This window comes from Leucoraja erinacea, chromosome 9, assembly GCF_028641065.1.
Source record: "Leucoraja erinacea ecotype New England chromosome 9, Leri_hhj_1, whole genome shotgun sequence".
NCBI lineage: Eukaryota > Metazoa > Chordata > Chondrichthyes > Rajiformes > Rajidae > Leucoraja > Leucoraja erinaceus.
The window spans coordinates 17,765,995-17,782,560 of record NC_073385.1 but is presented as its reverse complement, the minus strand read 5'-3'; the positions used below and the strand labels follow the sequence as shown (position 1 = coordinate 17,782,560).

Genomic DNA, 16,566 nt, shown 5'->3' with positions numbered 1-16,566 from the left:
CCTACTCCTGCACCTATTATCTATTATTGTAACTCAGCGGGACAGGCAGTATCTCTGGAGAGAATTCTCTGGTTGATGTTTCGGGTCGAGACCCTTCTTCAGACCCACAAAAAACCTGTAGTGTAGGTGGAAACTGGAGCACCCTGAGAAAATTCAGGGTGCAAACTTCGTACAGACAGCACCCATAGTTAGAATCGAGCCTGGGTCTCTGGCGCTGTGAGGCAGCAAATCTACCGCTGTGCTGCCCAAGAGCAAGTTATTCAGAGGCAAAGTCTTTGACTATTCCCAGTGGCGTCCCCATTGGCAGTCTGGCATCGGTAACCTGGGCATCGACCTCGGTAACCTGGGCATCGACCCCTCCCTCTGCAACTGGATACTGGACTTTCTAACCAACAGACCCCAGTCTGTGAGGTTAGACAAGCACACCTCTTCAACCCTCACCCTGAACACCGGCGTTCCTCAGGGCTGTGTGCTGAGCCCCCTCCTCTACTCCCTCTTCACCTATGACTGCACACCTGTACATGGTACTAACACCATCATCAAGTATGCAGATGATACAACGGTGATTGGCCTCATCAGCAACAACGATGAGTCGGCCTACAGGGAGGAGGTCCAGCACTTAGCAGCATGGTGCGCTGACAACAACCTGGCCCTTAACTCCAAGAAGACCAAGGAGCTCATTGTAGACTTCAGGAAGTCCAGAGGTGGCACGCACACCCCCATCCACATTAACGGGACGGAGGTGGAACGTGTTTCTAGCTTCAGGTTCCTGGGAGTCAACATCTCCGATGACCTCTCTTGGACCCACAATACCTCTACTCTGATCAAGAAGGCTCATCAGCGTCTCTTCTTCCTGAGGAGACTGAAGAAGGTCCATCTGTCTCCTCAGATCCTGGTGAACTTCTACCGCTGCACCATCGAGAGCATCCTTACCAACTGCATCACAGTATGGTATGGCAACTGCTCTGTCTCCGACCGGAAGGCACTGCAGAGGGTGGTGAAAATTGCCCAACGCATCACCGGTTCCACGCTCCCCTCCATTGAGTCTGTCCAAAGCAAGCGCTGTCTGCGGAGGGCGCTCAGCATCGCCAAGGACTGCTCTCACCCCAACCATGGACTGTTTACCCTCCCACCATCCGGGAGGCGCTACAGGTCTCTCCGTTGCCGAACCAGCAGGTCGAGGAACAGCTTCTTTCCGGCGGCTGTCACTCTACTAAACAACGTACCTCGGTGACTGCCAGTCACCCCCCCCCCCCACCCCCCCGGACACTTATTATTTATTTTTTATTCAAATCGTTTGCTATGTCGCTCTTCAAGGGAGATGCTAAATGCATTTCGTTGTCTCTGTACTGTACACTGACAATGACAATTAAAATTGAATCTGAATCTGAATCTGAGACAATTACGAGATCCAGCAAGACACAAATATATTATACGCAAAATGAATTCACCGTGTAATGTTTAATGGCATATGTGACTATAAACAAATAAATACATAAATATCCATATCCATAAGTGCTGGAGGAACTCAGTGGTTCAGGCCGCATGTGGAGGGAATGGACAGGTGATGCTTCAGGTCGAGACTCTTCAAACTGATCTAGATATCCACTGAGGTGACGTTTCGGGTCGAGACCCTTCTTCAGACTGATGTGGGGGGGGGGGGGGGGGGGGGGGGGGGGGGGGGGGGGGGAGGTGCGGGAAGAAGAAAAATCCAGAGTGTACAAGCCCAGCCGTTCTATTCTCTCAGCATATGACAGTCCCGCCATCTCAGGAATTAGCCTTGTAAACCTACGCTGCACTTCCTCAATAGCGAGAATGTCCTTCCTCAAATTGGGAGACCAAAACTGCACACAATACTCCAGGTGTGGTCTCATTAAGGGCCTGTACAACTGCAGAAGAACCTCTGTGCTCCTATACTCAATTCCTCTTGTTATAAAGGCCAACGTGCCATTTGCTTTCTTCACTGCCTGCTGTACCTGCATGCTTACTTTCATACAGACAGCACCGATAGTCAGGATCGAACCTGGGTCTCTGACTCTGTGAGAGAGTAGCTCTCTCCGCTGCGCTACTCTGCCATCCCTAACAGTTGCAGGAAAGTGTTGTGCCAAATGTTTAATGGTTGGGTGGAGTTCCCGATACTGCTGTTGCTGTTTGTTTTCCCCGTGTTGGTGGATCCGAGGAGCAATCTGGACAGGAAAACGGATGGGGCTTTGTTTGTCCGGGGCTGGGCTGGTACCAACATGTGCCGACATGAACAGCGCGTGTGTTTCCCTTGTCGGTTGCCCTGGCAGTGTTGAGCAAGTTGTTTTCCAAAGGTCACCCATCAAACCGAAGCCTACTATCCCCACGGTGCTCGATCACGGACAAAGGATCCAGGCGCGACAAGGCTGCACCAGCAGAGTGCAGACAAACTAAATGCACCAGGGATCAGAGCTCCAGAGGTGATGCGAGAGTGACCTCTCCTGACATCCAGTGTAGGAAGGAACTGCAGATGCTGCTGGTTTAAACCGCACGCAACAAAAAGCTTTTTCAAAATGCTAGACTAACTCAGCGTGTGAGGCAGCATCTCTGGAGGGAAGGAATAGGCGACGTTTCTGGCCGAGACCCTTCTTCAGTCTGAGGGTTTGGATGTTGGGCTTTTCAATGACATTCGGTACACGTGACAATAAACTAAATTAAGCTAATTGTCATTTTCAACGGGAACGGAACACTGAAATCCTGGAGATAGACACAAAAATCTGGAGTAACAGAGTCTGGAGCAGGGCAGCATCTCTGGAGCAAAGATTGTGTTATGTTGGAAAAGGCAAAGAGAAGATTTACAAGGATGTTTAAGAGGGAACTGCAGATGCTGGAGAATCGAAGGTTACACAAAAAAGCTGGAGAAACTCAGCGGGTGCAGCAGCATCTATGGAGCGAAGGAAATAGGCAACGTTTCGGGCCGAAACCCTTCTTCAGACTTTGATGCAAGGACAAGCCATAGAGAGAGGTTGAACAGGCTGGGGATCTATTCCTTGGAGCGCAGGATGATGAGGGGTAATCTTACAGTGCAGTATAAAATGGTATATGGTCACACTGATCTGTTCTGTATTTATTTACTTATGTCTACAAAGCCCTCAATGGGCTTGCCCCCACCTACATTAAAAGTCTGCTCACCCACCACACCACCTCCAGGTCCCTCAGATCGGCCGACTTGGGGTTGCTGAATATCCCGCGGTCTAGGCATAAGCTCAGGGGCGACCGCGCCTTTGCGGTTGCAGCTCCTAGACTGTGGAACAGCATCCCTCTTCCCATCAGAACTGCCCCCTCCATCGACTCCTTTAAGTCCAGACTTAAAACTCATCTGTATTCCCAAGCCTTTCTTGACGTCCTCTGAGGGAGGGCTATATGTATGTAGTGATGTTTGGACTTAATCTATGAACCAATGTTGTATAACGTTAGTACCTCCACCAATGTAAAGCACTTTGGCCAACGAGAGTTGTTTTTCAAATGTGCTATAGAAATAAAAGTGACTTGACTTGACTTGACTTATTTATGCCGACTATATTCTGTTGCGCTGAAGAACAGCAAGAATATCATTGTCCTATCTGGGACACATGACAATAAACTCTCTTGACTCTTGAGAAGAATAGATCGGGTAGATGCACAGGGTAGGGGAATCGAGAACCAGTGGGCAGGGGTTTAAGGTGAAGGAGGAAAGATTTCATAGGAATCTGAGGGGTAACCTTTTCACACAATGGGTGGTGGGTGTATGGAACGAGCTGCTGGAGGAAGTAGTTGGGGCAGGTATTATTGCAACATTTAAGAAACATTCATACAGATACATGGATATGACAGGTTGAGAGGGATATGGGCCAAATGCAGGCAGGTGGGATTAGTGTAGATGAGGCATGTTGGCCGGTGTGGGCAAGATGGGCCGAAGGGCCTGTTTCCACGCTCTGTGACTCCACGCCTCATTCTGAAGGAAGGAACTGTAGATGCTGGTTGACACTGAAGATAGACACAAAATGCTGGAGCAATTCAGAGTGTCAGGCAGCATCTCCGGAGAAAATGGACAGATAACGTTTCGGATTGAGACCCTTCTTCAGACTGGGGTGGAGTTTAGATTAGAGTGGTGTAGTGTAGTGTAGTTTATTGTCTCAACGTTCCAAGGTACAGTGAGTTTTGTTGCATACATATCAAGGAGATTTTTGTCATATGTAATTACAATTCCCGGTTACCCTATAAGTAAGTAAGTACGTTTATTGGCCAAGTATTCACATACAAGGAATTTGCCTTGGTGCTCCGCCCACAAGTAACAACATGACATACAGTGACAGTGCAAAGAAACAGCCCACTGAGTCTACATGCAAATGTTTTAGCGGCCATATATTTATGTTATTGCATCAACGTGCCTTCGAGTAAGAATTATTGTATCTTATTTGATCTGGTAAATATACTCAAATGTGTTTTATTGTTATATGTCCCCGGTGGGACAATGACATTCTTACTTGCTGCAGCACAACACAATATGTGAATATGTAAACATTGTACATAACTGGGGAAAAAAGAAAAGGTTCAATAAATAACAAATATAGTACAATAATAATATTGTCTTTTGCAGTTCAGAGCTCAGAGCTTATTTGTTGTTGTGTTTAGCAGCCTGATGGGTGTAGGGAAGAAGCTGTTCCTGAACCTGGACGTTACAGTTTTCAGGCTCCTGTACCTTCTTCCCGATGGCAGTGATGAGATGAGTGTGTGGCCAGGATGGTGTGGGTCCTTGATGATTTTGGCTGCTTTTTTGAGGCAGCGACTACGATAGATCCCTTCGATAGTCGGGAGGTCAAAGCCGGTGATGGACTGGGCAGTGGTCACAACTTTTTGTAGTCCTTTTCGCTCCCGGATGTTCAAGTTGCTGAACCAGGCCACGATGCAGCCAGTCAAAATGATCTCTACCTGTAGAGGTTTAGGAAAATCCTCTTTGACACGCCTCTTGCCCAGAGTAGGGGAATGGAGGACCAGAGGGCATATGTTTAAGGTGAGGGGGGGGAGGATTTAATAGTTTGAGATTAGTTTGTCATTTACCCCGAGGTACAGTGAAAAGCTTTTGTTGCATGCTGTCCAGTCAGCGGGAAGACAATACATGATTACAATCAATCGATTTATAGTCTATAAAAGGAAATAAGGTTAGTGCAAGATTAAGCCAGTAAAGTCCGATCAAAGATAGTCTGATGGTCTACAAAGTGGTAGATAGTAGCTCAGGACCGCTGTCTGGTTGTGGTAGGATGGATCAGTTGCCTAATAACAGCTGGGAAGAAACTGTCCCTGCATCTGGAGGAGTGCGTGCGTTTTCACATTTCTGTACCTTTTACCAGATGGGAGAGGGGAGAAGATGGAGTGGCCAGGGTGAGACTGGTCCTTGATTATGCTGCTGGCCTTGCGAGGCAGCGTGCGTCCACACAATTCTCTGCAATTTCTTGCTGTCCAGGATGGAGCTGTTCCCAAACCGAGCTGTGATGCATCCCGATATAAAGCTCTCTACGGCGCATCTGTAGAAGTTGGTGAGAGTTGTAGGGGACATGCGGAACTTCCTAAACCTGAGGGGTTAGGAATAGGAACCTGAAGGGTAATTTTTTCACACAAATTTGTGCGCAACATCGCGCGGGGCTCCGAAATTTTTGTAGCGAACGAAATCTTCGCGCGCCAACGGCCTGTCGCGTAACTGACGACCAAAGTGGGACAGGCCCAAGACCCTGGCGGGAAGCAACGTCTCACCTCCAACAGCAGCAGAAGCAGGAAAACGATCGCCGAGCTGGGCCTGGGACTCACGGCCGTTGCGGATCCGAATCCGCCCCCACTCCTACTCCCAGAGCAGGGCCAAGAAAATTGAAGATAGACACAAAATACAGGAGTAACTCAGCGGGACCGGCAGCATCTCTGGAGAGAAGCAATGGGTGACGTTTCGGGTCAAGACCCTTCTTTTCATTCTGAAGAAGGGTCTCGACACGAAACATCACCCGTTGCTTCACTCCAGAGATGCTGCCGGTTCCGCTGAGTTACTCCAGCTTTGTGTCCATCTTCAAATGACGTCACGCGCTCCAGACGGCTGTGCGTACGCATGAAATCGCGAGCGACCTTCGCGGGTCCATCGCGGCTCAATGCGACCACGAGGTCGCGTAGTTTGCGTGCCAAGGACACGTAAGTGGTACAGGCCCTTTACTTTTCAACAAGAGAAAGCCTGCTTGACGTCATAAGTCAATTTTATTTGTATAGCACATTTAAAAACAATTCTCGTTGACCAAAGTGCTTTACATCAGTGCAGGTATTAACGTGCTACATACAGAGGTACATAGATCTAACAATACATACATAAATACATACATACTGCCCTCCCTCAGAGGACCTCAAGAAACGCTTGTGAGTAGAAATAAGTTTTAAGTCTTGACTTAAAAGAGTCGATGGCAGTTCTGATGGGAAGAGGGATGCTGTTCCACAGTCTAGGTGCTGCAACCGCAAAGGCGCGGTCGCCCCTGAGCTTATGCCTGGATGTTCAGTAACCCCAAGTCGGCCGATCTGAGGGACCTGGAGGTGGAATGGTGGGTTAGCAGATTTTTGATATAGGTTTTGTACACATAAAGGGGTGTGGGATAGTGTTAATGTGCGAGGATCGCTGGTCTGCGCCGACCCGGTGGGCCGAAGGGCCTGTTTCCACGCTGTATCTCTGGGAGCCAGTGGAGAGAAGCCAGAATCGGGGTGATGTATTCCACCATGTATCTTTTATATATTTAAAAGCATTTAACCTTTTCAGTCTGACTAAAGAGGTGGGTTTTGTTTCCTGCATGCTAGTGTCCACAGTGTATAACTCCAGGAACATTTGAAAGCCAGCTTTACACAAACACCCATGCCTCGTACCTCCCTCTGATCGATGTCACACCAGGTCATGGGGTTTGGAATTGTATCGTTTTGCAGGATCTTTATTGCTTGTGCGACTGTGATAATGTTTCAGTCGGCCGATTAGTTGCTACGCTGTGGACAATAACAAAACCAAGTCCTCCAGTATAATTGAAGCTCTATATTTCGGCAGAGCCATGTTCTGGTGAGAAACTCCAGTGTGGGCTAGTTGGGCCCACCGAAGGGCCTGTTTCCCACACTGTGTCACTCTGTGACTCTAAATGCAGTAAAACATTTTAGTTTAGTTTAGTTTAGTTTAGAGATACAGCGTGGAAACAGGCCCTTCGGCCCACCGGGTCCGCGCCGACCAGCGATCCCCGCACATTAACACTATCCCACACACACTAGGGACAATTTACATTTATACCAAGCCAATTAACCTACAAACCTGTACATCTTTGGTGTGTGGGGGGAAACCGAAGAACCCGGAGAAAATCCACACGGTCATGGGGAAAATGTGCAGACAGCACCCACAGTCGGGATAGAACCTCTAAGGGATAAGAATAAGGGGTAATTATTCCATTTAGAATGGAGACGAGGCAACACTTTTTCACAGAGATAGTTGTTAGTCTGTGGAATTCTCTGCCTCAGAGGGCGGTGGAGGCAGGTTCTCTGGATGCTTTCAAGAGAGAGCTAGATAGGGCTCTTAAAGATAGTGGAGTCATGGGATATGGGGAGAAGGCAGGAACGGGGTACTGATTGGGGATGATCAGCCATGATCACATTGAACGGTGGTGCTGGCTCGAAGGGCCGAATAGCCTACTCCTGCACCTATTGTCTATTGTCTAACCCGGGTTTCAGGCCACCATGCTACCCTGAAAATGTGATCTACTGATCTACGCCAACTCTATGTGTTTTTTATTTAAATTAATTTGGCTTGGCATCGTTTTCAGCAAGGACACGATGGGCCGAAGGGCCTGTTCATGCACCGCACTTTAATAGCCAGAAGTGTTTAGTTGTAAAGAGCATTTTATTGTCATGTGTCCCGGGCAGACCAAGGAAATTGTTACTTGCTGCAGCACGACAGAGTGTGTAAACATAGTAGACTGTGAACAGTATAATAAACGAGAAAAAAAGTCCAGTATGTACACACACACACATGCACACATGCGCTTGCACACACACACACGCATGCACGCGCGCGCACACACACACACACACACGCATGCACGCGCGCGCACACACACACACACACATTTACAGTTCCAAGACAAAACTAACGCCTCTATGTATCTCAGAGTATACCCGGGTCATAAGGAATAGGAGTTGAATTAGGCCATGCGGCCCATCAAGTCTACTCCGCCATTCAATCATAGCTGATCTATCTCTACCTCCTAACCCCATACTCCTGCCTTCTCCCCATAACCCCTGACACCCGACATCAAGACTTGCCAGTTACAGCGTTTAAGAGCCTGATGGATGAAGGGAAGTTCCTGAACCTGGACGCTGCAGTTTTCAGACTCCTGTACCTTCTTACTGATCATAATCATAATCATAATCTATATTAGCCAAGTATGTTTTGCAACATACGAGGAATTTCATTTGCCGTACAGTCATACATATAAAAAGCAACAGAACACACAAAGTACATTTTAACATAAACATCCACCACAGTGACTCCTCCACATTCCCCACTGTGATGGAAGGAGAAAACAAGTTCAATCTCTTCCCTTCTTTGTTCTCCTGCCTTCGGGGGGCCTTGAGGCTTCCGTTGACGGGACGATCTTGTCTCCCGTAGCCGGCAGCGTTTGGACCCTCCGTGTCGGGGCCATCAAGCTCCTGCATCGGGGGGAATCTCAGCTCCCCCGCGCCGGGCCGATCTGACCCCTGATGGAAGGAGTGAGTTGAGAGTGTGGTCAGGGTGGTGTGGGTCTCTGACGATGCTGGCTGCCTTTTTGAAGCAGCGCCTCCTGTAGATCCCTTCGATGGTGGGGAGGTCAGTACCCGTGATGGACCAGGCAAACTTACTGACAGCGGTATAATGATATTCTTGCAGCAGTTTAACAGCCTCGTAGACGCAGTGACACATAGAAACACAGAAACATGGACAATAGGTGCAGGAGTAGTCCATTCGGCCCTTCGAGCCGGCTCCGCCATTCAATGTGATCATGGCTGATCATCCCCAATCAATACCCCGTTCCTGCCTTCTCCCCATATCCCCTGACTCCGCTATCTTTAAGAGCCCTATCTAGCTCTCTCTTGAACGGAAAGAAATTTATCGGGACACACGGATAACAATATAGCAACCCAGTGTTAAATTACTTGAAGAAATATAATATTATTTTGTGAAGCCAGCATGGAGTGCGGTGATGAAAGAGGATGGGGAAATTGCTTGTCTCCCCCCTGTGTGCATCTGCTCCATCAGTCTGACCTGTCTTGACCTGAAACGTCACCCACCACTTCTCTCCAGAGAAGCTGCCTGTCCCGCTGAGTTACTACAGCGTTTTATCGTCCACGCTCCATCAGATCCCAGTTTGAAGTCACTGAGACTTGAATGGATATTTTCTAGATCGCTGTTTGATTGCTAAGTAAATTTACTGGGCGGAAGTCCACTCCTATTGAAAGTAATGCCCGTGTCTCGTTGTGTGTTTTATTAACAGGAGTGTCTGCAACAGTTGGTGGTAATGAATCTGCCAAATGTTCTCCTGATTGCAAAAGACCCTCTCTCAGGTGAGTGACTCCAACCTTAAGTCAAGTCAAGTCAAGTCAAGTTTATTTGTCACATACACATACGAGATGTGCAGTGAAATGAAAGTGGCAATGCTCGCGGACCTTTGTGCAAAAGACAAACAACAAAACAACCAAACAAATTATAAACACAATCATAACACACATATTCTTTTTCATAATAAATAATGGAAGGAAAAACGTTCAGTAGAGTTAGTCCCTGGTGAGAGAGGCGTTTACAGTCCGAATTGCCTCTGGGGAGAAATCCTTCTCAACCTCTCCGTTCTCACCGCATGGCAACGGAGGCGTTTGCCTGACCGTAGCAACTGGAACAGTCCTTTGCAGGGGTGGAAGGGGTCTCCCATGATTTTGTTTGCTCTGGAGTTGCACCTCCTGTTGTATAGTTCCTGCAGGGGGGTGAGTGAAGTTCCCATAGTGCGTTCGGCCGAACGCACTACTCTCTGCAGAGCCTTCTTGTCCTTGGCAGAGCAATTCCCAAACCAGATGGTAATGTTCCCGGACAAGATGCTTTCCACCGCCGCTGCGTAGAAGCACTGGAGGATCCTCGGAACCACTAATGGCTCCATGCGAGGTCTCTACTCTAACCGCTTTAGTTTAGAGAGCCGCCCTTCGGCCCACCGAGTCCGCGCTGACCAGCGATCACCTGTACACTAGCACTGTCAATAGACAATAGGTGCAGGAGTAGGCCATTTGGCCCTTCAATCCAGCACCGCCATTCAATGTGATCATGGCTGACCATCCCCAATCAGTACCCCGTTCCTGCCTTCTCCCCATATCCCCTGGCTCCGCTTTCTTTAAGAGTATCTAACTTGTCTTGGACTCCATGCTACTGGATCTTGACCCAGATCTGTCAAGGACCGTGGGGTGGCTGTCTGTGCACCAGTCTCCCCACGTTAAACAAAGTCACGCACAGGCATCCTCCATATAGGGAACAGCACCCTGGAGGAGACACCCATGGTCAGCCATGACTGAAGGGGGCCTAAGAAGAACTCTCTCTTGAAAGCATCCAGAGAATTGGCCTCCGCCGCCCTCTGAGGCTGATAATTCCACAGATTCACAACTCTCTGTGTGAAAAAGTGTTTTCTCATCTCCGTTCTAAATGGCCGACCCCTTATTCTTAAACTGTGGCCCCTATCCTACACACAAGGGACAATTCACTGAAACTTATTAACCTACATACCTGCATGCCCTTGGGATGTGGGAGGAAACCGGAGCACCTCTGAGAACAACGCGGACACAGGTTTGTAGGTTAATTGGCTTCAGTAAAAAATTGTAAATTGTCCCTAGTATGTGGGATAGTGCTGGTGGACGGGGTGATCGATGGCTGGTGTGGACTCAGTGGGCCGAAGGGCCTGTATATCAAAAGTCTAAATCGCTAAAATCTAAAGGCAAATAAAAGTGCTGGAGAAACTCAGTGGGTCAGGCAACATCAGTGGAGGAAATGGACAGATGATATTTCTGAAAACACTTTTATTGTCTATCCATTCCCTCCATGGATGCTGCCTGACCCGCTGAGTTGCTCAAGCTTCCAACATCTGCATGTTCGTTAGTGATAGGAGCAGGATTTGGCCATTCGCTCTATGCCGCTGCCCATCTATCTTTCCCTCTCGATCCCATTCTCCTGCCTTCTCCCCATAACCCCTGACACCCGTACAAATCAAGAACCTATTATATATGCCTTAAATATATCCACTGACTTAGCCTCCACAGCCGTCTGTGGCAAAGAATTCCACAGATTCACCACCCTCTTTTGAGTTTAGAAGAAGAGTGAGGGGGGACCTCATTGAAACATGCAGAATAGTGAAAAGCTTGAATAGAGTGGATGTGGAGAGGATGTTTCCACTAGTGGGAGAGTCTAGGACCAGAGGTCACAGCCTCAGAATTAAAGGCCATTCTTTTAGGAAGGAGATGGGGAGAGATTTTATGAGTCAGAGGGTGGTGAATCTGTGGAATTATATGCCACAGAAGGCTGTGGAGGCCAAGTCAGTGGATATATTTAAGGTAGATGTAGATAGATTACTGATTAGTGCGGGTTATGGGGAGAAGACAGGAGAATGGGGTTAGGAGGGAGAGATAGATCATAGAAACATAGAAAATGCCTTCTCTCCATACCCCCTGATCCCTTTAGCCACAAAGGCCACATCTAACTCCCTCTTAAATCTAGCCAATGAACTGGCCTCAACTACCTTCTGTGGCAGAGAATTCCACAGATTCACCACTCTCTGTGTAAAAAATGATTTTCTCATCTCGGTCCTAAAAGATTTCCCCCTTATCCTTTAACTGTGTCTCCATGATTGAATGGTGGAGTAGACTTGTTGGGCCGAATTGGCTAATTCTATTCCTATCACTTATGACCTACGACCTCATGCGTTTCTTTTTTGTGGCGGTGTCTTTGATGAATTTACGGTGCGATATGTAGCGCACCATTCTCTGCTGGACAAGTGACGATGTATCTCTAGTTCCACAAGTGTGTCTTTTTATGAGGATTCCCTGCCCTGTGTCAGTGTCTGTTGCAAATGGATTGCTGGAGTTTTACCAACATGAGTGGACATTGAAGAATTGTAAATGAGCGTCACGGTGGCGCAGCGGTAGAGTTGCTGCCTGACAACGCCAGGGACCCCGGTTCAATCCCGACTACGGGGGCTGTCTGTACGGAGTTTGTACGTTCTTCCCGTGACCTGCGTGGGTTTCCTCCCACACTGCTAAGACGTACAGCTTTGTAGGTTAATTGGCTTCGGTAAAAATTCTAAGTTATTCCCGGTGCGTAGGATAGCGCTAGTGTACGGGGCGATCGCTGGTCGGCACAGACTCGGTGGGCCAAAGGGCCTGTTTCCGCACTGTGTCTCTAAAGTAAACCGTAGACAGTCAATAATTTTACAAGCTTGTAAATGTAGGGCAGGAAATCTGATTTTTACTAAGAGACACAAGGAACTGCAGGTGCTGATTTACAACTGGGGTAACTCCGCAGGTCAGACAGCTGTCCCTGTAGGACATAGATCGGTGGCGTTTCAGGTCAGGGCCCTTCTTCGGGGCCTGTTTCTGTGCTGTGTGACTATAAAATTGGAACACCAGGAGGAAACCCACACGGTCTCAAGGGCCCGTCCCACTTGGGCATCATTTGCACGTCACGCAGGTGGCGTGCGAAGATTTTCTGAATCCCAAAATCCTGGTGCGCCGCGTGAAACCGCGCGTCACTGCCTACGCCACCACGTCTCACCAAGCGCCATGCGTGCGTAATGCATGCCGTGCCCGCGTCACGTGTGCGTCGCGCCGCGTGTGCGACGCGTAAATGATGACGCGCAAATAACGTCCAAGTGGGACAGGCCCTTTAGAGAGAACATGCAAACTCTGCTGAATTATTTCTGCACTTTATGTCCTTTTGCGCATTAACCAGCATCCGTAGGAAGGAACTGCAGATGCCGGTTTAAACCAAAGATAGACACAAAAAGCTGGGGTAACTCAGACAGGCAGCATCTCTGGAGAGAAAGAATGGGTGACTTTTCAGGTCGAGACCCTTCTTCTGACTGGTTAGGGATTCGGGAAACGAGAGATATAGACGATGATGTGGAGAGATAAAGAACAATGAATGAAAGATACGCAAAAAAGTAACGATGATAAAGGAAACAGGCCATTGTTAGCTGTTTGTTGGGTGATAACGAGAAGCTGGTGCAACTAGGATGGGGGAGGGATAGAGAGAGAGAGGGAATACAGGGGGGGATAGAGAAAGAGAGGGAATCGATAGAAACCAGCATCTGCAGTTCCCTGTTTCTGCATTTAGTTTTGTTTTGAGATACAGTGTGGAAACAGGCCCTTCAGCCCACTGAACCCCACTGGCCATCGATCACCCGTGCACACACTAGTTCTGTGTTATCCCACTTTCTCATCCACTCCCTACACACTAGGGGCAATTTACAGAAGGCAATTAATCTACAAATCTCCTCATAATTGAGGGGCTGTGATTCTTTCTTATGACATCTATTTAGTTTATTAGATCAGAGATACAGCGTAGAAACAGGCCCTTCGGCCCACCAGTGATCCCTATATACTAGCACTAACCTACACACTAGGACTGCTCAATATACACAATATTACCATATTATCGAAGCCAATTAATCTACAAACCTGCACGCCTTAGGTACGTGGGAGGAAACCGGAGCACCTGGAGGAAACCCACACAGGTCATGGGGAGAAGGTGCAAACTCCGCACACACAGACTGCTCCCGGGGGGGGGGGGGGGGGGGGGGGGGTCAGGATCGAACCAGGGTCTCTAGCTCTGTGGGGGCAGGGTAGAGCTGATGTGTGTTTGTGTTAATAGAGTCATAGAGTGATACGGTGTGGAAACAGGCCCTTCGGCCCAACTTGCCCACACCGGCCAACAATGTCCCAGCTACACTAGTCCCACCTGCCCACGTTTAGTCCATATCCCTCCAAACCTGTCCTATCCATGTACCAGTCTAACTGTTTCTTCAGCGTTGGGATAGTCCCAGCTTCAACTACCTCCTTCTGGCAGCTTGTTCCATACACCCACCACCCCTCCGTGTGAAAATGTTACCCCTCAGTTTCCTATTAAGTCTTTTCCCCTTCACCTTGAACCTCTGTCCTCTGGTCCTCGAGTCCCCTACTCTGGGCAAGAGACTGTGTGCATCTTCAGTAGGAATGTGGGAATGTGCGAGCGTGATAAGCAATGTTTAGTGGGGAATTAGTGGCAGGTTTGATTCTTCATGGTACACTGCTACTTCAATGCTGGCTGTTACCAGCAAGTTTATGTCCAGGCATTGCGTGCACGCTCTGTACACACAGGCCAGTACAAAGAGCTTTGAACATTCTAGCGTGGAATAATACAGCACAGTATGACCATATACGGTGGCGCAGCGGTAGAGCTGCTGCCTGACAGCGCTTGCAGCGCCGGAGACCTGGGTTCCATCCCGGCTAGGGTCGCCAACTTTCTCAATCCCAAATAAGGGACAAAAGGTCAAAATAAGGGACAAATTCCCGACGGCAATTCGTTGACCGACTCGGCCCTCGGCCGTGGCTGGGTGAACGATGAGTTGGCCCCGGGTGCTGGACTGCACACAAAGCCCAGCCGGCGGGCCAGCTGAGGAGTTTTGGCCCGGGTGCCAGAAGTGTTGGCGGTAAGCGAAGGGCCGAAGGTCGGACAGCTGGTCGGGCCGCCGACCGATGGGGTCACGGGCGAGGTGCTGCTGCTGCTGCTGCTGCTGCACTCCATGGGCTGCACTACGTCGGGAAATGCAGATGCTGTATTAAACTGAAGATAGACACAAAAAGCTGGAGTAACTCAGCGGGACAGGCAGCATAGTTGGAGAGAAGGAATGGCGACGTTTCTGGTCGAGACCCTTCTTCAGTCTCGACCCGAAACGTCACCCATTCCTTCTCCCTAGCGTGAACATGATGGGCCGAAGAGCCTGTTTCCATGCTGTATCTCTAAATTAAAGAGCAGTCCTGAGCTACTATCTACCTCATTAGAGACCCTCAGACAATCTTTAATCGGAATTTACTGGACTTTCCCTTGCACGGAACATTATTCCCTCTTTCATGTATCTGTACAGTGCGGACGGCTCGATTGTAATCATGTATAGTCTTTCCGCTGACTGGTTGACACGCAACAAAAAAGCTTTTCATGGTACACGTGACAATAATAGACCAAACTAAACTAAACTAACAAGGAGGGTTGCGTGTATTGGAAGGAACTGCTGGTTTAAACCGGAGATATGTAGACACAAAAAGCTGGAGTAATTCGACGGGACAGGCAGCATCTTTGGAGAGAAGGAATGTGTGACGTTTCGGGTCGAGACCCTTCAGTCTGGGGGTTTGGATGTTGGGTTTCAGGCAATGACAACAGGTTGTGAGGTGTGAGGCAGAGGAAAGGCCACACCAGCGGCAAGCCAAACACTGCCTTGACCTTTATTGAAAGTTGCACATGTATTTGGCCGAAGCAGGAAACTACTTTGCAGCCAAAACCCGTCAGTTTTTGTTAACTGTCATTACTAATTTGCTTCCTTTTGTTCACTCCTGTTGCTACCGCTCCCAGGCCCTCAGTTGGCAACAATGATTTAAAGCTCTTACCATCTCACCACGCCCTTCGATGCAGCAGCAATCTCCAAGGTAGACACAAAAAGCTGGAGTGACTCAGCGGGACAGGCTCTACAGCAGTGGCGCAGCGGGTAGAGTAGCTGCCTTACAGCGAATACAGCGCCGGAGACCCGGGTTCGATCCCGACTACGGGTGCTGTCTGTATGGAGTTTGTACGTTCTCCCCGTGACTTTGGTTTCCTCCCACACTCCAGGTTTGTAGGTTAATTGGCTTGGTAAATGCAAAAATTGTCCCTAGTGGGTGTAGGATGGTATTAATGTGCGGGGATCGCTGGTCGGCACGGACCCGGTGGGCCGAAGGGCCTGTTTCCACACTGTATCTCTCTAAACATCTCGGGAGAGAAGGAATGGGTGGTGTCTAAGATCGAGACCCTTCTTCAGACTCAAGCATGAGTAGTCCGAGGGGCCTGGTTCCGTGCTGCATCTCTATATTAAAGAGCAGACACTACCTCATTAAAAAATCTGAAGAAGGGCCTCCACCCAAAACATCATCCATTCCTTCTCTCCAGAGATGCTGCCTGTGCCGCTGAGTTACTCCAGCATTTGTGTCTATCTTCGGTTCAAACCAATATCTGCAGTTCATTCACACCCACTGCAGCAGTGTCCTTTGGTAAACTAAATCCACAGGTCTTTCCCCCTCTCCTGATCTAACACACTGGAATCACCCAGTCGGGATGGCTGAGCCTTAAGGTCATAAGTGATAGGAGAAGAATTAGGCCATTCGGCCCATCGAGTCTACTCCGCCATTCAATCATGGCTGATCCATCTCTCCCTAATGAGCCCATCTCCTGCCTTCTCCCCATAACCTCTGACACCCGTACTAATCGACAATATTCACTGA

At 48.8% G+C, this 16,566-nt stretch overlaps 1 protein-coding gene across 1 annotated transcript in view; it reads left to right on the top strand.

The window, feature by feature from the left end:
• ccdc88c (coiled-coil domain containing 88C) overlaps positions 1-16,566 on the top strand; it is a 181,108-nt gene that overhangs the window by 79,918 nt on the left and 84,624 nt on the right. The window contains exon 4 of the mRNA XM_055640219.1: positions 9,528-9,597. Within this exon, the coding sequence (XP_055496194.1) occupies positions 9,528-9,597 (70 nt within the window). The remainder of the gene's footprint in view (positions 1-9,527; positions 9,598-16,566) is intronic.